The sequence below is a fragment of the Podarcis filfolensis genome (genome assembly GCF_964270895.1).
Source record: "Podarcis filfolensis genome assembly, chromosome: 2".
Lineage (NCBI taxonomy): Eukaryota > Metazoa > Chordata > Lepidosauria > Squamata > Lacertidae > Podarcis > Podarcis filfolensis.
Window position 1 is genome coordinate 40,022,426 of NC_139605.1, and position 22,617 is coordinate 40,045,042.

The 22,617-nt window shown below is 45.2% G+C and overlaps 1 protein-coding gene across 1 annotated transcript; it reads left to right on the plus strand.

Annotated features, from left to right (window-relative positions):
* Nucleotides 1–700: 700 nt before the first annotated feature.
* Nucleotides 701–17,721, plus strand: MCM2 (minichromosome maintenance complex component 2). Its single transcript, XM_083602766.1, has 16 exons — nt 701–1,141; nt 1,846–2,033; nt 2,319–2,494; nt 3,895–4,155; nt 4,610–4,829; nt 6,155–6,362; nt 7,307–7,441; nt 8,196–8,387; nt 9,226–9,319; nt 9,868–10,118; nt 11,312–11,438; nt 11,677–11,789; nt 12,100–12,342; nt 13,707–13,889; nt 14,501–14,656; nt 15,610–17,721. The coding sequence occupies exons 1-16, from the start codon at nt 1,136–1,138 to the stop codon at nt 15,718–15,720; spliced, it is 2,664 nt and encodes an 887-aa protein (XP_083458892.1). The 5' UTR covers nt 701–1,135; the 3' UTR covers nt 15,721–17,721.
* The last annotated feature ends 4,896 nt before the right edge of the window (nt 17,722–22,617 follow it).

Here is a 22,617-nt window from a genome sequence, read left to right on the forward strand (position 1 = left end):
CGGTAAAGTTGACACCTGTCCGATGTGTAATGGGACAGAGAGCTGTAGTGGTGTTGCCACATTAAAGGTCCGATTCTTACCGGTAACTGGCTTCCTTGATGAGATAGTATGTGCTGGAAGTTTTAGTTGGGTATTTAAAGGGTCAGCAATGTCTCAGAGATCCTATAAGTCTTCGTAGACCATTATCAGCACCATGAACTTAGGTATCTAACACATCATGTGTTTAAAGGATTCATCACCGTTCCTGAATCCTGGGAACTAAAGTTTTCCCCTCACAAAGCTGCAGTTCCCAGCACCCTTAACAAACTACAGTTCCCAGGACTCATGTGTGTATGTGCTTTAAGTGTATGGTGTGCACATATCCTTGGTCTGGGAGCAGCTGTAGTTGGCAGCAAATCTTTTGGCAGAGGAGTAACGTCAGTGAGAACTGTGAGATTCTGCCCCAGCGAGCAGTCAAGGCCCTTGTATTTTGAACTAGCTATAAACAAAGTTCATGAACAGGGTGTTAAACCTCCAACGGATTAAAAAGTGGGAAAGAATGGGAAGTCACAGGACGCGCTGCTGGCTGCTTCCTCCTTCAATTCGTCACATAGGGCGAATGGAGCTAAGTAGATGGGAAACAAGTTTTTAGACCCAGCCGAGGGAAAATCTTGATGAGGGAATGCCGCGCATTAACGGAACCATCACCCCAGGCCCAGCATCTCCATTTCCCCCTCCTCCCGCCGGCCTAAACCATGTGTTAGGGAGCACTTAATCTTATTAAAACCAATTAATTTAACCCTATGCACAAGGACAACCCAATTTTCTGCACATTTCCTCCAAATCAATTCTCACTGAAGGCAATGAAGTCCCCTCCCCCAGCCCAAAATGCACAGGGTCGGGCTGCATGCCTCCTGCCCTCCCTCCCGAGCAAAAGTTCCACCCAATTTCCTTCGGAGCTGATTAATAGGCGCAGCACGCTCTCCGCTATTCGCTCACGAGGAGGCGGCGCCACTTCATCTGCATATTCATGACTTGTTTATTATTCATGAGCTTTCGCGGGCTTTTTGGCCACGTGATTCCATTTCGCGCGGAATTCGGGCTGCATCCGGCGCTGTGAGCAGGAAAGGGGGAGCGGTGAAGAAAAGCGGCAGAGATGGCGGTGAGTAGGCGCTGGACTCGGGGGCTGCACACGATTGCATTGCGGGGGGTTGGGCTAGATGACCCTGGGAGTCCCTTCCAACTGATTCTATGGTTCTCCCGGTTGACGCTGATAAGAGTTTCCTTTCCCCCACCTGAGACCTCCCTCGGGCCTTTTGTCTTCCTCCCATTGTGGCCGGCCTTCTTCTAAGGGGTGCTGCGGAGGAATCTTACTAAAAGAACCACCCTTTTCCTTGGGAGGGTGTTTGTAGGCTGACGGCGTCTATACCCCAGCTATGTTCTGCGGTGGAGGGAGGGAAGGAAGTGGACTTTTTGTTAAACGCCAGCCTGCAAAATACCCCACCCCACGCACGAGCCCAGTCCTCGCTTGGAAGGGGCGAATCTGTGTCCCGGCTGCACCACTTCAGAACGCAGGGGCAATTTGCACGTGGAATTAAGTTTCCTTTCAAAATCTATTCCCTGCATGTAAACAAGTAACCCTGTGCACGCTTAGTGCAAGTCTGTCTTGCAGAACTCTGAAGGATTTACCTCTGATGAAGCATGTGTATGATTGCACTGCACTTATCAGGGGAAGGATTCTGCTTCCTGACATGGGGTAGTGTACATACCATATGTTTAAAGCACAACCCTTCATACCCCAAGAATCCAGCTTTTAAGGATATTGTTTATTGTAAATTTTATACTTGGCACCATGTGTTTTCTTAGGATTCCTCAGAGTCCAATGTGGCAACCAGCCCTGCGCACAGCTCTCGTAGGGGAGAAGCCTTCACTTCCAGTCCTGGGAGAGATCTGCCCCCCTTTGAGGATGAATCTGAAGGACTCTTGGGAACAGAGCAGCTCCCTGATGAGGAAGAAGAAGATGGAGAAGAGCTGTTTGGAGAAGGGATGGAAAGGTAGGAGACTCGCTCTCCGGTGGCCAAATCCTCCTGTGAGATTTATCTTCTGTTGTGGCGGAATTCAGGTGATACACCTGCAGTTGTTATTCCACGCAAAAATGGCAAATGTCGTACAGTTTGCGCCTATGTGCCTTGCGTTTTTCCTGGGTAGGTGCTGTGCACCAGACTCCTTTAAGAGGAGCTTGTGAACAGGTGCTTGTGTCTGCTGTAAATTTAAGTGAGGTATACAGATGAGTCACGCATGCTATGCAGATTGATTAACTGAAGAATGTGCGTGTCTAGGGACTACCGCCCTATTCCAGAGCTTGATCGCTACGTACCTGAAGGCATGGCCACGGATGATGAAGATGTGGAGGAACTGACTGCCAGCCAAAGGGAAGCAGCAGAGAGAGCAATGCGGCAGAGGGACCGTGAGATGGGCCGTGGTCCTGGCCGCATGCACGTTGGTATACTTTATGGTATGTATTTGCAGCTTAATAGCATAAGGAAAGTCCTGCTTGATCAGAGCAAATGCCCGGCTGCTCCAGTTCCCTTTTCTGATAGTGGCCAGCCAGATGCAAGAGCCAATGGCTGCCATTGGTTCCCCAGCAACTGGTATTCAGGAGTAATTGTGCCTAGTAGCTGTTGATACCGTTGGCTTCTATGAACCCGTCTAATCCCCTTTTAAAGTCATCCAGATGGGTGGCCATCACATTGTTGTATCTTGTGGTGGTGAAGTCTATCATTCCATTGTGTACAGTTTGAATAAGTACTTCCTTTTCTCTGTTGTAAATCACCCACCGTTCAGTTTGTTCGGATGACCCCAGGTTTTAGCATTATGAGGTGGGGAAGAAAACCATCTATAAAGCTTGTTTCTATTTGCTTGATAGCTTATACCTGTACAATGCATCTTCTGAAGAGCAGCTGGCTGGCACTTCTATTTGTATAAATTTATATATTAAGAATATTTGTAGGTTGCCCTTCGGCAATGCTTTCAAAATGATTTACAGTGACTCAGTTCAAGTGTAATGCGGCAGCAGCAATACCAGAGAAAGGAGCAAAGTGGCTGCAGTGTCCTCTCCTGGAGGCCATGCAATAGTTTGCATTTAGATCTTTCAGATAGGAAACATTTTTAAAATGATCTTTAAAATTCCAAGAAATTGAGCGATAGCAGAGCAATTTTAGGCTGTAATCCAGTGTGCACATAACCTATTGAGTGCACCGAGACTTACTTCCACAACGGGTAGCGCTGTGGTCTAAACCACTGAGCCTCTTGGGCTTGCTGATCGGAAGGTCAGCAGTTCGAATCCCCGCAATGAGGTGAACTCCCATTGCTCTGTCCCAGCTTCTGCCAACCTAGCAGTTTGAAATCATGCCAGTGCAAGTAGATAAATAGGTACTGCTGCAGCGGGAAGGTAAACAGTGTTTCCGTGCACTCTGGCACTCGTCACGGTCCTCTGTGCACCAGTCGCACCTTAGTCATGCTGGCCACATGACCCAGAAAACTGTCTGTGGACAAACGCCGGCTCCCTCGGCCTGAAAGCGAGATGAGCGCCGCAACCCCGCAACCTCCAGTCAACAATCCTTTGACTGGACTTAACCGTCCAGGGGTCCTTTACCTTTACCTTTTTATCTTTTACTTCCGTGTAAACATGCATAAGATTGCATTGTTAATATTGCGTGTCTCATTTTGTAAGCGTGCAAGGCATGGGTTCTAATCCCAAAATGGGATGTGAGGTCGTTAGGCTTGGAGCTGTATCTTGTCACAGAGATTGGCTCTCCAGAATTGTCTACGTTAACCGGTAGCATCAAAAGCCTTATGTCTGATATGTCCTTTTTAAAAAACAAAACAAAACTTTTCGCCCTTTGGAAACTCCAGACAGCGATGATGAAGATGAGGACCGTCCTTTGCGGAAGAGGCGCCTGGCTGAGCGAGCTGCTGATGGCGAGGATGAAGATGAAGACATGATTGAGAGCATTGAGAACCTGGAAGACATGAAAGGGCACTCTGTGAGGGAGTGGGTGTCTATGGTAGCACCTCGGCTTGAGATCTACCACCGCTTCAAGAACTTCCTGAAGACTCACGTGGATGACCATGGCCACAATGTCTTTAAGGAGAGGATCAGTGACATGTGCAAAGGTACAGCTGTGTAGGAATATGGGGAGAGGATGGGGAAGAGCACCCATTTCCTCAGTGTTTTCATTGATGACTGAAATCATGTTCAGATGCATCTCCTTTCTGATCTGGAACCCACTTTTTTAAAAAAAAATATTCCCAGCATCTTCATCAGTGTAACTGATTGGTGAAGTGACTAACCTGTACGGCTTCTGCAGCCCATGCCATACCTGTATAGCTATTATAGATTTATAGTTCAGAAGTGATCAGATAACAAGAGGAAGAGTAGAAGGTTACACCTGATATTCAGAACGGTTCATATGCTATTAGATAACATCATATGCAATACATTTATATGTTGTAGAAGAAGATTTGTAAGATCGTAGTGCTTATTGTACAAGATATTTAACACTTTTTATGATGGGTTGGAAAAACTGAGCCATCATTTGTCAAAAACGTACTTGTCTTTGTGCCAAAGAGAACAGAGAGAGCCTGGTGGTGAATTATGAAGATTTGGCTGCTCGGGAGCACGTCCTCGCCTATTTCCTTCCAGAAGCCCCAGCGGAAATGTTGAAGATCTTTGATGAAGCAGCCAAGGAAGTGGTGCTAGCTATGTACCCCAAATATGACCGGATTGCCAAGGAAATCCACGTCCGCATCTCCCATTTGCCTCTGGTGGAGGAGTTAAGATCACTCAGGTGAGGAATTGGTTTGGTTTGGGTGATGAGCAGTCCTGCTGAGACTTCTGGTGGATAAACTCCTTAATGAAATATAAATGGCCAGGAAGTGCAGGCAGCCAGGCTTGCAAACAGCTACTTGCCTCATCCCCTGTGACCACAACAAGTAACCATTTAGTGACAGCATCAGGGTAGAATGTTATTTGAGTGGTTGGGGGAAGCTCTGTGTTTGTTAAATCTTCCCTAAGCAGAAGCAAACCTCTCCTTTTCACGTTACTCCTCCAATCTGTAACATATTCCTTTAGAGGATTTACTGTTTTCAGTCAGATTTATGTTGAAACAAATGTTTAGGATTAGAATTGTAATTTCAGATTCTGTGCATGTTTAAAAAGAAATTGTTTGGATCCAGTGCATTGGACCCAGGCTTTAGAGTAGACCCACTGAAATCAATGGGACTCGAGTTAGATCATCTGATGCCTCACTGATTTCAGTGGGTCTACTCTAAGCCTGAGTAAGTCTGAATCCAAACCTAGGTGGTGCAGAAAACACAAGTACCCCCCCACAAATTAGGAGAATATTTAAGGAGATTGAGAACCTGTGTAGACCACATGTAGTTGTGCTCCAGTCTTGATTGGGAGGTGGAAGTCCCAGCAAAACTGGAGGTCCTCCGCTGGCTCCTTTCTCCTGTTGTAAGACCTGCATTCTCCCATGCTTTGGAGACTATGAACAACCCTGGAGAACAAGAGGCTCCAGAAAATCCCAGCCTAGAGAGTAGGCTACTGGGGCAGGAAGATTGTGAAAGGAGGGAACTGGGCAGCTGCAATGGAGAAGGGAGTTCATGGCTTTCTGTACACCCAGTGGATCATACCTTTATCTCCCCCTACCTCTGTGTGGCACCTTTGACAGGTGGGAGGGACCACCCACTGGTCAGTCACCTGACTTAATGGTGATAGGTGATTGAAACCTGTGCCTCCTAAAAGGCCAAACGTCAGCTGACAGTTGGGCATTTAGGAAGTGCTGAGCAAGGGGTCCATAAGCACGGCGCTTCCCAGACGCCCAGCAACTGCTGTGTCCTCAGCTCTAGTATCCGCCTGGGATGTTGTAGCTGCAATTCTTTCCTTCTCACTCCTTGGGTGGCAAGACTTCTGATGGTTGTGGTGTGTGTTTCATTAAGGAGCTGCTATGAATAAGAACTTGTTTTCATAAAATAATCCATTCTAAGACAGTGAACCTGTTTTAATTGCATTTGGATTGCCATGATAGCCTGCAGACGACTGCGGTTATTTTTCACTTCCCTAAAGTACGGGATCTATCTCAACAGTTATTTATTTCGCTTTTTCTCTCAGGCAGCTGCACTTGAACCAGCTGATCCGGACGAGTGGAGTTGTGACGAGCTGCACAGGGGTCCTGCCCCAGCTCAGCATGGTCAAATACAACTGCACCAAGTGCAGCTTCATCCTAGGGCCTTTTACACAGTCCCAGAACCAGGAAGTAAAGCCAGGATCCTGCCCAGAGTGTCAGTCTGTGGGTCCCTTTGAAATTAACATGGAAGAGGTAAGCAAGGATTAGGGTGATTTTAGGAGTCTGGTTCCTACTGTTTTATGTCTTAAAGACATGCATATGTCATATATAGCTGGGACAAATTAGCCCAGAGCTCAGCTCTTTCTGCTTTGCTTGGAGGTATTTAAGGAGAGACTGATAAGTCATAATATTCCATTTGACCTAGTCCAGTATACCCAGACTGCACTGCTGCAGGCAACCCTATCCATCACCTTCCCAAAGAGCGGTAGACTGGTAATCTGGTAAACTGGGTTTGCTTCCCCGCTCCTCTACATGCAGCTGCTGGGTGACCTTGGGCTAGTCACACTTCTCTGAAGTCTCTCAGCCCCACTCACCTCACAGAGTGTTTGTTGTGGGGGAGGAAGGGAAAGGAGAATGTTAGCCGCTTCGAGACTCCTTGGGGTAGTGATAAAACTGGATATCAAATCCAAACTCTTCTTCTTCTTCAGGGAATCTGGCATGTGTTGGCACCTTGAAAGGTGGTGCTTTTGTTTAAAGTCAATGGAACTTTGTATAGTGGTGGTTTGCGGAGTGATAGTCTGCCTTGTGTGGACACTTTACAATGCAGTAGATACAAGACATTCTCTGTCTTTTTGCAGCTGCATACTGACAAGGCTACTCTCCTGGAGGCCTCTCGTGTGGGTGCAAGGGCAAGGGGCCTGTCCTTGCATGAAAGAATAGAATACCATACTAGTCCTCATAAATTCAGTGCTGATACATAGAAAACATTTGTACCATTTCCTTCCCTATAGAGCCAGGCCTTACAAGGCTTTGGGCTTGCAAACATAACGGAAAAATGACCTAGAGAGGCCTGTTTGCAATGCCTCTTTTGATATTGTGGCTTCCTTCTTTCCATTCTGGAATGTTGGTTGGGGTGTGTGTCCGTGTCCTTTTTGCTGCCTTTGACCTGCTGGCTGATTAATATTGTTTCCCCACAGACGGTCTACCAGAACTACCAGCGCATCAAAATCCAGGAGAGCCCAGGGAAAGTGGCAGCGGGCAGGCTCCCTCGCTCGAAGGATGCCATCTTGCTTGCCGACCTAGTTGACAGCTGCAAGCCAGGAGACGAGATTGTGAGTACGATGCCAGGGGAAGGAGAGGGAGAAGCCCAGAGAGACTATGGCACTCACAAAATCATTTTTAAAATGGTCTTGTGCATAGAATTTGAGAACGGGGTGCTTGTCATCTTGATTAAAATTGTACTGTGTGTATGAAGCATGCGCCTTAAATCTGTCAGAATGCTAACTCAAGGCTTCTTAAGCCCCCCACTCCCCCTGGTGGTTTTGTACATTATACTCAATAGCAGAAAATAAAAACTTGGGTCATTTCCATATTTTTGCAGATACTTTTCTTATCTGCATGATGACACACGCACCTGTCTAGGCTTGTAGGCTGCCAACTCAGGTTTACATCTAGATTCCTTGGAAATTAAGACACTTGGCATGCTGTGCAGAACTTCAAAGAAGCGAAGGCACTGTTGTCAGCAGAATAGTTTAAAGGAAAACAGATGATGATGGGTTTTTTCCAGGTAGAAGTTGCAGATGTTGTGTTAATATGTCATATGCATCACATCTATTAAACAGAACAATAGTGTCCACGCCACTCTGAGGAAACTTCTTCAGACACTTCACTATGCTTCGAACAGCATCAAATAGAGTTAGCAACTTGTTTCTAGAGCAGCTCAGTCACGCATATGTCACCAGGATGCCAAAATGCATCTACTCAGCTTGGCTTTTCATTATCTTCAATGGCTCCTTCAGTTGCAGGGATTTGTCTTGGTACCAGTGACTAAAGAATCTCTCTCTGCACCCCCCCTTTGCCTTTCAGGAGCTAACTGGAATATACCATAATAATTATGATGGATCTTTGAACACTGCCAATGGGTTTCCCGTCTTTGCGACTGTGATCCTGGCTAATCACATTGCCAAGAAGGATAATAAGGTGGCTGTTGGGGAGCTCACAGATGAGGACATGAAGGTCATCGTAGGCCTGTCCAAGGATGAGCAGATTGGAGAGAAGGTGAGTTTGGAACCCAAATTCACCTTTGGGTTTTTTGTTTCCCCCTTAAGGACAGGGAATGGGTTAACCAGTCAGAACCTGCATGGAGGAACTTGGCATGTAGAGGATTCCAGTGGGCTGCAGGTACTCCCCCCAAATATTTTCTGTCGCCCCATTTGTTCCTCCAGCGTTCAGCTACAGTGTGTTTGTATTTCATGTCTGTAGGAGAATTATTGCTCCCCTAGTAGCAGGCTTTACCACCCCTTCACTTCCTTAGTCTAGCTATTCATCCAAAGGCAAGCAGCTTTTTGATTCCGAGAACAGAAAGGCCCACAGGCTTCAAGTTAAAAAATAATAATAATTCCCTGCTACAGAACTCTTTTGGATCGGCCACTGTGGTTCTCCCAAAAAACCTTTACACAAAATCAAAAGGTATGCTCACAGTGTGCAGTTATAAGGTGCTGAGTGTTACCTGGGTCCCCTAACCTTTTCTAAATTAGCACATATAAATATGCACATTTGTCTGTTTTATATCCCACCTTTCCTCCAAGGATCTCAAGGTAGTTCTCCTCTTCTCTATTTTATGTGCGCAACAGCCCTGTGAGGTAGGTTGGACTGAGAGACTGTGATCCATTGAGCTTGCTCACTGAGTGTCTCAAACCATAGCACCCACACATGCAGTCATGCACACCATTGTTCTCTCTTACCGCTGCATATGGCTGATGTTGCTATGCAAGTGGAACAAGGGCTGCACCTCTAGAGCCTTGAAGCAGCTTTTCATTGTAACATGGCTGCTTCTCTTGCTACCTCTTTGTCATCCAAGATGACGTCCTGAAAACAGCTGCTGCTTCCCTTGCAGATCTTTGCCAGCATTGCTCCTTCTATCTATGGACACGAAGACATCAAAAGGGGCCTGGCTCTAGCCCTGTTTGGAGGAGAACCCAAAAATCCAGGTAGGTCAAAGAGCTTGTTACCCAAAGAAGCTGTCTGATCAATATTGCCTTAACTGCTGCAGAGGTTATCTCTATAGTGCTACAAGGAAATTACACCAGAGAGGTGTGACTCGACTGACAGTTTTGAAAGGCCACTCTTAATTTTCAGTGCAGTTCACTCATCTCGTTGCAATCAGAAGAAATTGGTTAGTCTCCACTTTGAACGTTTTGCAGAAGACCTTTCTGCCCAAAATGTTTGCAATATATGGCATGATTCTAAAGTTCCCAGAGCTTAATTAGGAATTCTGTCCATTGTCCAGTTACCTGGTGGCATGATTTTTCTTTCCGGGTGTCTGTCCTTTCCAGTTTTATGGCCCTTGTGAAAGGATACCAGCATGGCATACAATTCTGCATTGTTTTATCTTTTTATTGTTGAAATACCTCCTTCAGTATTACATTGTTCCTCTAGAGGGCAGCACTTGAGTTCCACATTTTAGCGTACAGTACTGTACATGAACGATGAGCTTTTAGTTAGACTCGCTTTTTGTGTGTGTCATTAAACGCTTTAGGAGGGAAACATAAGGTCCGTGGTGACATCAACGTCTTGCTTTGCGGAGATCCTGGAACGGCCAAGTCTCAGTTCCTCAAATATGTGGAGAAAGCGTCCAGCAGAGCGATCTTCACCACTGGCCAGGGAGCTTCCGCTGTCGGTCTGACTGCTTACGTGCAGAGGCACCCCGTGAGCAAGGAGTGGACCCTCGAGGCAGGAGCCCTTGTGCTGGCAGACAGGGGGGTTTGCTTGATAGATGAATTTGACAAGGTGAGTGTTGATTTGGGCACCAGGACCAAGGTAGATTTTGAATGAAGCTGCCTGGGCTGTGCAAGGCCTGTGAAGCTGCCCATATAGGTCAAGGCTTCAAACTCGGATCTTTGACCTGGAAGCAAAGGAGACACCATTCCTGCAAAGTGTTTAGCTTATTTGTTTGTTTTTATTTTGCAAGGTTCACATGCTGCTTGATTGTAGTAAAACCTCAAAAGTAGTTTACCAAAAAAAAGAATAAAACAATAAAATTAGCAGTAAACACCAACTATTTAAAACACCAACTATTCCCCCACCCCCCAAAATTAAAATCGTATAAGCAATGGATTACTGAAAGATTTAATGGTAGCGGAGTTTAGATAATTAAAAGGAGCTAATTAAAAGGAGTAAAAAAAAACATCAGGAAAGCGGTGGGAAGTCAAGAAGAAACTTTGTATGTTAAAAAAGTTGTATATTATGATAAATGCTTTGAAATATTGTTGGAGACTTAATAAAAATTAGATAGATAAATTAAAATCAACAATAAGCTGAAAAACCACCTTGAAACACATGTCAGCATTTGACATGTCTGGATAGCCTTGCCTAAACAAAAATGTTTTTAGCAGGTGCCAAAAAGAGTACAGTGAAAGTGTCACCCTGTTGTCAGTAGGCAAGGAGTTCCAAAGAGTGGGTGCTGTCAGTTTCTTATTATGTGGTACCTGTAACAGTGCCAGTTCCCCAGACTGAAGCGGTCAGTGGGCATATATGGGGTAAGGGTAGGATAGATTTTAAAAATATGAACAATAAGTAAAATATAAACAGGTAGCACTAGCTCTTGAATTCATGACTCTCTGGGAAAATGCTTCTCTCGAGAAGTTGGGAGGAGAATATAGTGCAGTGGCAGGGCACATGGAAGGTGCTAGGTGCAGACCCTGGACCTCTCCAGGTTGCTGTTTTTTAACGTAGCAATTGAAAGGAAAGGCCTTCTGCCTGAGACTGTGGAGAGCCACCAATAATCAGAGTATGGTGCTCAATGAACAGATAGTCTGGTCTGCTATAAGCCAGTGTCCTATGGGGTTTTCTGTCCTAGAAAATCCCTAAATAGGTAAATAGCTAAACATAGTTGCTTGGAGGCTTCTGGTGATGCTACTCTTTATTATAAGTATTCAGGGGCTGAGTTGCTTTGATAGGTGAATGCCTTTGTCTTTCTTCAGATGACTGATCAGGACAGGACCAGCATCCACGAAGCCATGGAGCAGCAGAGCATCTCCATCTCCAAGGCTGGCATTGTCACATCTCTGCAAGCTCGCTGCACCATCATTGCTGCTGCCAACCCCATAGGTATGAGTCAGGGGTGTAGGAAGCTGTTGCTATACCACAGCTGCTCAAAAAGACACACGCTGTTGGCTTTACAGCTGCCTTGTTCTTTGGGTGTTCTGCTGCATGTTTGTAGGTCTGGCGAGGGGGAAAAGAATCTGACTGTAATCAGGGGTGCAAAGATGAATCGGTACCAGGAAAGGGGGAAAGCATTGGTCTTTGGGTTCAGCAGCTCTTTCTAATTTGCTATCTTTCCTTCTAGGTGGGCGCTATGACCCTTCCTTGACTTTCTCAGAAAATGTGGATCTGACTGAGCCCATCATATCTCGGTTTGATATCCTCTGTGTGGTCAGGGACACAGTGGATCCTGTTCAGGTATGAGGCTTTGCAAGTTCTTTATGACCTGAGCAAGGCTTGAGGACTGATTCGCCAAGGGGCTACCAAGTGGCATAATTTTATGAAGGAGCAGTGATAAATTCTGCATCCTAGCAGCCTTGTCCCCTGAGGACACTTTGGATGAACGCAGCTGCTTAGTAACACGGTCCAGCTCTTGCATATCTTCAGCCCAGGGTTGCCCTTTCTCTTTTCCTCTACGTTGCAAGTTGCTTGGTGTAGGTTTTTATCTTTTGGGACTTCTAAAAGACGGGATTTCATTGCCTGTTCCCTCTTCAATGACTCGTTGCAGGACGAGATGCTGGCTCGGTTTGTTGTCGGCAGTCACATCAAACATCACCCCAACAGCAAGGACGTTGCGAACGGAGACTCCCAAGAGATTGTCCTCCCAAATACTTATGGCGTAGAAACCATCCCGCAGGAGATCCTGAAGAAGTACATTATTTATGCAAAGGAAAAAGTCCACCCAAAGCTCAACCAGATGGACCAGGACAAAGTTGCCAGGATGTACAGTGAACTCAGGAAAGAATCCATGGTGAGCAGACATGGCAGGAAGTAAGGTGATAACACAGGGCAGAGGCGCCTCCATGCCTTGCTATGCTCCCTAAAAATGCAGGAAACTGAATAGTTGGGCCTTGTGCATATGATACCCCTCTCACCTGACAAGTGAAGCAGCTCCAAGGCAGCCCTGGAGCTCCTGTGTCTTTTTAGAAGAGTTTTATCTGCTAAATCATCCAGCTGGGAGGTTGCTCGTCTTCTGCGCATTGCAGTTTGTCTGCCAGCAGATGGTGCACTCTATCTAGTTGTTGGTAGCATTGAACTAAGGCAGTGTCCACAAAACCCACCTCGGGGGTCTGCGGCTCCATTCACATAACAAAAAACTACCATAGAAATAGCCCCCCCCCCAAAAAAAAGCCAACAGCAACAGAGGCTCTGTAGGACAATTGGGAAGCACTGAACTGAGGTGTGCTGGAGGAATTCGTTCGCTCCATGTTTTTAATCAAAGCCCTCTTCCCAGAGGATCTTCGTAGAATAGGGTGTTACGGCTCAGTCAACACTTTGCCAGCTTTTTTTCTTCTGTCAGCTTACAGTTTTGCACAGCGATCAAAGGGCTGCTTCTCAAGTTTAAATGTCTCCCGGCTCGCCTTGCAGGTGACAGCGGCTTCAAGCAGCTAGGAAGCCTGATGATATGATTCCTGCTCAGGCCTTCCAAGAGGGGCCTCAAGTGATGGCTAATTGCCCTCCCAGGATCTCTTCCCCTTCCACCTCTTAAGTGGGATTTCCTGCAATTGGCCATCTGTTTTGAAAAACAGGGAGAACAGTGCATTACTGGCCCCAGGGTCACTTCTGGGCCACATTTGACACACCTGTGTGGTGACCATTGGCCTTCTCTACTCGCTTGGCACTGCTGTCACTTTTGAGGGGAAAAATATTTTTTGAACTAGAAAGTTGTGTGTGTGAAGTTTAATTTCGCTAAAGTTTATCTAAATCTACAGCACTTGAATAATATTTTTGAGCATGCAGCTCAAGGGCAGCTTGAAAGGCAGCCCTCTGGTCATCTCATAAAACGGTTAGTGTTACTGGTTTTATTTCTGTATTTTTTTGTGCGGGTTTTTAAAAAAATCTCAAACTGAGGGACTGAATGGACAAGAGTGATGTGGAACACCCTTGTTTTGAACCAAGCCTTAATCCTCTTTATTCATTATATTTCTGCTAATCTCCCTGTACTCTTTATATGTCTTTTCACTGTGTTTTTACTGAGTTTGTCCAGCTTCTACAATATACCACTTCACAGCGGGCAAAAGGGGCTTACAAACTGATACGCTGCCGACATGCATAGGCAACGAGATCAGAAGCAAGCTCTTTGCAAGTTGGGACACTCCTTCTGTCTCCCTGCAGGCAACAGGAAGCATCCCCATCACTGTGCGTCACATTGAGTCCATGATCCGGATGGCCGAGGCCCACGCCCGCATGCACCTGCGGGACTACGTAGTGGAGGACGATGTCAACATGGCCATCCGGGTGATGCTGGAGAGCTTCATTGACACGCAGAAATTCAGTGTCATGAGGAGCATGCGGAAGGTATGTGAGGCTGCGCTTGTGGGCTGCGTAGATGGGAGGTCCTACTTTCCTTTTTAAAGGAATATGGGATCAACAACTGACACCTCCAGAACTTCAGTGTAATTGGGGTACAGGGCTAGACCCAAACAGTGGCTCAGTTCTTTGTACATGTTTATATTGGCTTCATTGGATCTACTAACTAGGCAGACTGAAAACGGCTACGCTGCTTTCTCTTGATAGCACCAGGGGATGGGACAAGTCAAATGACTTAACAGCAGAGTGTTAATGTCGCAACTGGTGGATGTAGGAGGATATTCCAGAATGGCAGCAAATAGGTGGGCTAAGTGCAGCAAAACGTGGAACCCTTTTGATTAGTGGCATGGTTTTCAGGGTGAGTGGGAGGTCAGCCAATGTCAGCGGCTCTCCCCTTAAAAACTCAGTAGCCAGCCTTCTCCAAAAAGTCCAGCATTTTCTTCCTCAGAAAGCCTGTTCTGAGGTATTTTTCTGTGGTCAGTGGATGGTTCCTTTACTTAAAATGTCGTCATCACTGGAATGTACCCACCCACTCCTTTCAATCTGTGTGATGGGTCTTGATGACTCTCCCAACCTTGCTTCCTGTTTTTCCTGCACAGACTTTCTCCAGGTACCTCGCCTTCAGGCGAGATAACAACGAGCTCTTGCTGTTCATTTTGAAGCAGTTGGTGTCGGAACAGACAATGTACCAGAGGAATCGCTACGGGGCTCAGCAAGATACCATTGAGGTGCCAGAGAAAGATTTAGTTGATAAGGTATGTGGGTGACTTTCCCCCAACGTACTTGCTGTGCTTGGGAGCCTAAATACCCTTCTGAGGCCCCCCTGTGTTTCCTTCCTAAGCTTGGGGCAAATGGGCTGTGAGCATTGGTTGCTGCAAGGGGAAGTGTAATACAGTAGCACCAGGCAGGCCTTTGGGCTTCAGCCTCTGCAACAACTTCTTTGGACATTGCACACATGTCTTGAAGCTTTAATGCAGGGGATGGTGAAGCTGTGACCCTCTAAGGTGTTTCTGAACGACGGTTCCCACCAGCCGCAGTTAAGTGTTGCCCAGTGGTCAGAGAAGTTGCAATCTAGCTATCCTTGGGAAAAGGACCTCAATGCGTAGAGATAAAGATCAAGGAAACTGTAGAGGTGTCACGTTCATTTTAGTAGCATTACATCCTCGTGGATAAAATGTCCAAGTCTATCTAGTCTGCCAGGTGAGAGAGGAGCTAAAATCTGCACCCTTTCGGGTACAGCTGTAGTGATCACAGAAACAGATTTAATGTGAAGCAGAGTCTTAGTGGCTACCAGTCTGGTGGGCTGTGTGCTCCCTCCACTGCCAGAGACAGCAATGCTTCTGAATGCCTGTTGCTTGAAACCACAGGAGGGGAGAAGGCTGTTGCACTCATGTCCTGCTTGCAGGCTTCCTATAGGCATTTGGTTGGCCACTGTGAGAACAGGAGGCTGGAACAGGAGGCTGGTCTAGATTGGCCTTTGGCTTGATCCAGCAGAGCTGCTCTTCAAAGATGAGGCAAATCCAGTTATTGTGTCCTTAACTGTTCAGTCATCTCCATTTCTGTTCTCCTGGTTGTTGTTGTTTTGCTAGACAGATATGCATCCATGATGAATCTGTTCTTGATTAAACTCTTAGGACCTTGTGGAAAAGTCTGGCAAACACATCTCTTTATATTATTCTCCTCTCTCTGCCCCCCACCCTCCTCCCAGGCTCGCCAGATCAACATCCACAACCTTTCTGCCTTCTACGACAGTGAATTGTTCAAGATGAACAGGTTCAGCCGCGACGTGAAGCGGAAACTGATTGTGCAGGCATTCTGAGGCCAGCAAATTCCGGAGTGGCTCCGGATAATAAGAATTTATAACTGTGCTTCCTCCAGTGGTGCAGTGGTACACAGGCTGTTGCAAAGCAGTATCACAGGGAAGATCTGGATTGTCTGCTACGAAGGGCTTGTGCGTAGAATAGAATGGAGCCAAATACTCAAACTCCTGAGCTTAATTGTAGCTGAGCTTGCTGGATGAAATGTTGCAGGAATGGTTTTCTGCTGCCCCCTAAGTTTTTGAAATTTGACTCCACTTGAACAGGTTTTTCTTCAAATTACCTTCCTAGATTGATTAAACTTTATTGGGTAGGGGTTGGGCACCCAGTGACCAGGCACTGTTGAATTCTAGCTCCCATAGTCCCTGACCATTAGCTGTGTTATCAGGGACTGATGGGGATTGGAAAGCTACATTGGGAGAGCCACAGGCTAGCCAACCTGGTTGCAAGGTTCTGCCCTTCTGTAACTGGGAATGACTTTGTTTAGGCTATCCAAACAAGCAGAGGGAACATAAGCGCAAGTTGTATTCCATCTCTCTCCAAAGCTGAGCGCACAAGCTTTTCACACCTTGAAGAAATATGTTGTTTCTGCACATGAAGATGGCTCATTAATCTTCTACAAGGTAGTGGTGTGTAGACCCCTCTTCAGACACATGAAAACAAACAGGCAAAGCATTTTCCCTCTTGATTTGAACGTATAGATATGTTCATAAGTCTGTCATTGAGGTAACAGTTCCTGTTCTATTGTATGTATGAAAAGCTCGAGTGGTGTGTTCAGAGACAGATTTAAACTAGAACTTCTCTTCAGACTACAGTGTATCTTGAAGTACTTCTTTCCTATTTTGTAAGGCTGCTATGCACTTGTCTAGCAGGAGGCAGGTTTTGTGAAGTTTGTTTTGAAATGGAAAATAAAAGGTTTTTGCTTCTGTAAGAGAATATTAAATTCCTAAGTCCTTGTGCATCAACTGCATGTGCTGCTCTTCATGGAATGAGAGAATTTGCTAGTCTTTTGCCGCCTGAGCTTTCTGGCAAATTGTTTGTCTGCCCACTCAGCCTGCCTGTGGCAAGCTTGGAGACCCTTATTGTCTCATCAAAGACTGAATTGGAGACATTTAAGCTAGACAGAGCTGCACCTCCTTCATAGTCATTGACTAGTGGCAAAAAACAAACCAACTCAACAACCACCACTTCACAGCTGGCTGACTTGCTCCCTATTACATTTTCAACACTATGTAATTTGGACTTCTTTATTTAACGCCCTATGTGTTTTTCTGGGTGTCTCATTGCATTACGTAAAGATGTTTCGGAGCCAGTTTTATATCTGTTTTTGGCTGGAGGTTGCTCCTCTTCTTCCTTAGGTCAGCTCATAGACAGTAAGTGCCTTTTAGTGTTCTCTTCCACCATATTTTTAGTGCACCAAATGAAAATGTTAAAGAGCAGAGCACTAGTCCGTGAAAATTCAAACCTAGGCCTCTTCCAGAAGGAAATATACTTCTAGAAGAATAACAGGGATGTGCTGTAAGCCAATTTTTCAGTGCCTGACTTTTACATACTCTAAGCTTTTTAAGACAGGACGAATAATCTAAATACATTGATGGCTGTGGGGCTTCTGTACCATACTTAGTTCTGGCAATACTGATAGTAACTAGAGCTTAGACTCAAATGTTCATTGAAATGCAGCCAGCTCGTCCATCGCCACTTCCCACTTAGTGGACATGTTGCTTTGTCTGGTCTCCTCTGCCATGAACCAGCCCCCTTCCTTCCTTGCCAACCTTTGTGCCTTAATGTCTATTTGTAATGTTTCCTGATTCTCCAGAGGTTAATTTGTTCTCTTCTGCAAGTTTGCCAGTCCACAGTTAGTCCTTCATTTGTATCCTGTATATTTTACTCCACAAACTCGCTGGCCAGAGATTGTTTATATTCTAGTCAGGATCTTCTGTCCACTCACTGACCTTATTGAGATTTGGTTTGATGATAGAATAAAGTTTTATATGCACAAATGAGCAGGAGCTTTTGAGATGGCTGCTTGAAATATTGTCTTGTATATTCTTCAATATGGCCACTGTACCATAAAAGTTCTAAACATAATTATACAAGATCCCCGCTGCCTATACAGGATCTAGTACCCTGTTTATTCTGAATATGTTTAATATTGAAGAGCAAGAGAACTACCATTATCTTCTGGAGTACTTGGCATGGCAAGTTGCCTTGCCCATGCTGGTTAAATATTTAATGATAGAATATCTGCTCTATGCTTCAATAGGCAAATGCTTTCTCTGGAAAGAATGGAAGCACAGTCCTGGATATCAGCAATCATCTCGACACTAAAGCTCGCTTTTGGCTTACTGATGCTGACTAAAAAGAAAATACTTAGCATATTTGCTGGAAGCCTTGCATTCTCCCTCTTCTGTGCCCGCCTCCCCCTCTTGGTTATATATAAATATAGTGCTATATAAATCGGTCGTGGTGGTTAAACCTTTGATCTGCTATCTTAAAGTTTTGATGATTTTATTGCACTGATTTGTCATTTTTCTTGTACACAATCCAAAGGGATTCACAAAATAGTATTGAAGGTTAAAACCAAAATACCATAAAAACTCCTTTCTGCTTATAAAAGCCAGGTCTAGCATACCCCACACATTGAAGAGACCACAAATACCTAAAATCTTCCAAATTAGGGGCGAGATGGAATTCTGGGTAAAGAGCCCCCTCCCCTCCTGCAGTCTCCAGCAACTGGCTTTCAGAAGCAGCGTTTCCTCTGCCTATGGGGGCAAAGCCAAGCCATTCCCCAACATACTTTTTCTCTAAACTAAAAAGATCCCAAATACCACAACCTTTCCCCACAGGGGAGTTGCTCCATCTTGCCCAGCCAATCTTTCAAAGAGAGTAAAGTTTGAGATATCCTCTCCCCCCTCCCTCTTTTTTTCAACTTCAAATTATAAGCTAGACACAGTAATCATGTAAGATGCCAGCTCTTAATGGGTCTGATCAACTGGTTTATTTATACAGTGGTAGCTCGGGTTAAGAACTTAATTTGTTCTGGAGATCTGTTCTTAACCTGAAACTGTTCTTAACGTGAAGCACCACTTTAGCTATTGGGGCCTCCTGCCGCTGCACCGCTGCTGCATGATTTCTGTTCTCATCCTGAAGCAAAGTTCTTAACCCGAGGTAATATTTCTGGGTTAGCGGAGTCTGTAACCTGAAGTGTCTGCAACCTGAAGCGTATGTAACCCAAGGTACCACTGTATTAAGTAGAAGAAAAATATTGGAACAACAATTCTTCAGTCCCTGGAGCAGAATGGGCACAATTCCATCTCCCCAACCATGGTCTGGTCTCAAAGCAAACCTCTCACTATTTCCCCCCCACACACACTTTTTTTGAGTGGGAGTGTCCTGTGGGAGTGTCAGTGGGGGGGGGGGTAATAATAATAATAATAATAATAATAAAAAAAAAAAAAAAAAATTATATCCCACCCATCTGGCTGGGTTTCCCCAGCCACTCTGGGCGGCTTCCAACAGAATATTAAAAACACGATAAAACATCAAACATTAACAACTTCCCTAAGCAGGGCTGCCTTCAGATGTCTTCTAAAAGTCAGATAGTTGTTTATATATGTCCATATACAGTATGTCAAGTACAAAGTTCAACAGTCAACAAACAGTCCCATAGAAGTCCTGGAACATCCATGCCAAGGCCCATCAACGTGGGCAGACACAGCACTTCAGCTCTGCTTCCCGTCTGCACTTTGCCTGCTGATTGCAGCATCTGGGCTTGATGAGGCTGTGACCCTCACCTGTTCTGAACCTACTGTAGCTGAGGAATTGCACACCTCCTCCCTGAGCTAGTGAGCCCCACCTGGTCAGCCTCAGCTTCCCAGAGCGTTCTATCACTGTTGCCAACACTTCGGAGCCTGCCTTGTTTGTGAAGACAAGTCTCTCTGGTTCTGATGAGAGGTCCTGCTCTTCTGGTCCCTGCACACTGCTCCCCATCCCCTTGCCATCCCCTGTCATCCCTGTGTGTACTTTCTGCAACCCCAAGCTCTCCTTTTCCATCCCCAGGTTGCCCCAGTGGGTCCCAGTCACAGCTGCAACCCCTCGCCAGGATCCTCTTCCTCCTCCCCTTTGTCCTGCCAGTTCATAACAGCGAGTCTTTTATCAAGAAATTGGCATGGAGTGGTTAAGACCCACACCGTGTCTTTTCTCAATTATGCAGTTGTTACTGCCATGATTTAATAGCTCTCCACTACGCTGAGCAAAAGCTGCTCTGCAGTGTTGCTGCTTCAGCACAGCCCAAGCTCCATCGGGAGCTCAGCTCAGAGCTGCACTCTCTCAACAGCAAGGAAGCTGCATGTTGGCTAAGTAAACCCACAGAGGTTATGTCTGGCCATCATCTTACCGTTCACCTTGCAAGACTTCTGGCTGCTCATTCAATGCATTTGTGCAGCTGGCAAATACGGTTGGAATATTTGTAATATGTGTTGAAAAACCAATAAAAATCTATTAAAAAAAAGGAATATTTGTAAATGGTTGAGAACGGCAGTATCTGCAAGTTGTGTTACTGAAGTGTCTTTCTTTCCTCCAATTTGGCCAAAACCATTCAGGAACTTTTTGCTACTGTACCTCAGGTTACAGTGGTACCTCAGGTTACATATGCTTCAGGTTACATACGCTTCAGGTTACAGACTCCGCTAACCCAGAAATAGTGCTTCAGGTTAAGAACTTTGCTTCAGGATGAGAACAGAAATTGTGCTGTCGCAGTGCGGCGGCAGCAGGAGGCCCCATTAGCTAAAGTGGTGCTTCAGGTTAAGAACAGTTTCAGGTTAAGAACGGACCTCCGGAACGAATTAAGTACTTAACCCGAGGTACCACTGTAACAGTTATACAGCACTCATGGAGCTTAATTATTACAGCTAAGACTCTGTGTTGCCATGCATGATGCCATAGTGGAAATGCTTTTCTTCCAGTGCATGCATACATGCATGCACTTTGTAGTCACTGAAGGCAAACTAGAAAAAGAACAGCTCTGGATTTGCTGGCTCAGCTTCAGAACCAGAGGTTTGCATTAACACCCAAACAAGATTGTTGCCTGCACTCAGGATGTGCCCTGCATCCCCCTGCAAAGTTATGCACCGAGGCTTACAGTTGTACGATTGCAGCTCTTTGGGCTGAAAAATGTCTTGGGCTGGCCCTGCTGCCAATATTTATGCCAAGATTGTCAAACTTGAACAATTGCCATGTTGTTAGAAGTAAGTGGCAACTGGTTCCTCTATATTATTGCTTACATGGAGTGTGTCTCTGTTTTAATTGCTTCAGCTCAAGATAAAGAAGCCATAACACGACAGAGTATGTGCTTTATGTGCATAGTCTCAGGTTCAGTTATCAGTACCTCCTATTAGGAAATGCCTCTTAGTAGCCTGGAGGGCTGATGCCAACTGCAATATAGGAAGAACATAGGAAGCTGCCTTATACCAAGTTAGATCTCTGGTCAATCAAGCTCAGCACGGTCAACAATGACTCTTTCAGCAGGGGTCTCTTCCAGACCTCCCTGGAGATGGAAAGGACTGAACCAGGAACCTTCTGTATGAAAATCATTAGCTCCACCAACAAAATGCAGCCCTTCAAATAATCTCCCCAATAATATTATATGCCAGAGTCCAAAATTAATAGAAATTATTACAAGAGTCGTCTTCTCTTAAAAGTGTGGTAGTTTTTATAATTTTGTGGTCAAGGGACACGGTGCCTTTCTAATGTCCTCATAAATGTATAATTGGGATGTGCGATGCAGTTTGAAGCATGTTGATGCAAAGGTTCCTTTGCAATGCTTCTAGTCAACAGGACAAAAGGGTTATCTTCCACCACATACAATCTGCAGTTAGTGAGACAGATAAGAGAGCCATCAGAGCAGAAGCAAACTGGAATGCAATGTGATCTAAGCAAACCCACTTCAGTCAGGATTTGGGAATCACTTGTTAAAATGACAACACAGGTGACAGCTTATCCTGGTGAAACTCCACTAGAGGAATCAAATTGTATCCCTTTTACATTGGAAAGGTTGTAAGATTCAAGGTCCTTTTCTACCTCTATGCTGGGTGATCATTTGTGAATGATTTGTGGACAAAGGTGTTGGCAGTAATCTCAGATACATTAATCTGACACACTCCTCTGTATTTAAGAATTCCCCCCCCCATGGATTTTTCCCCCCCACCAAGAAACTAATGTTCTTACTAGCACTGAGGTGACTAAAACCAGCATGGGGTACTAAATCAGTATCAGTATGCTAGTGTAAGACCAATGTCTAGAAAGATGGTTTCCTTTTTCTCTCCTGCATGAACCAATTGATGCAAGTCTTTAGTCTCAGCCATCTTTTGCCTGCCCTGTGGTTCTTTTCATCCTTTGAATAGGTAGTACTCTTTATAAATCAAGACTCATCAGAACTCAGACTTGTACTCTTTTTCTTGTTCATTATGTTCAACTTTGATTTAAAGATAATTTTTATGGGCTTCTAAAGTTCTCTTGTATGTCATGCAGGAAGAACTGTTGTTCAGCAGCTTATGAAGAGAATAAATGGGGCTTACTCCCTAGAAAATATGTTTGACCATCTTTAGCAATACTTTAGCCCTTGCGCGCATATATATATATATATATATATATATATATACACACACACACACACACATATATGCAGATTTAGTAAATTGTTTAATTGGTTGAGGCCAAGATGATTAATTCCCTAATGCATGGATATTTCCCCCAATATTATTGCAACCTCCAGGGCTGTGCCTCGGAGCTGCAATTAGGTTATGGAGGCGAGCCCTTGTTATTCCTTGCGCCAGTGCTTTTTTCTAAAAAAAAATGTTTAGGGGTACTCTCATTTTCCTACTTTTTAATGTATTTTTTAT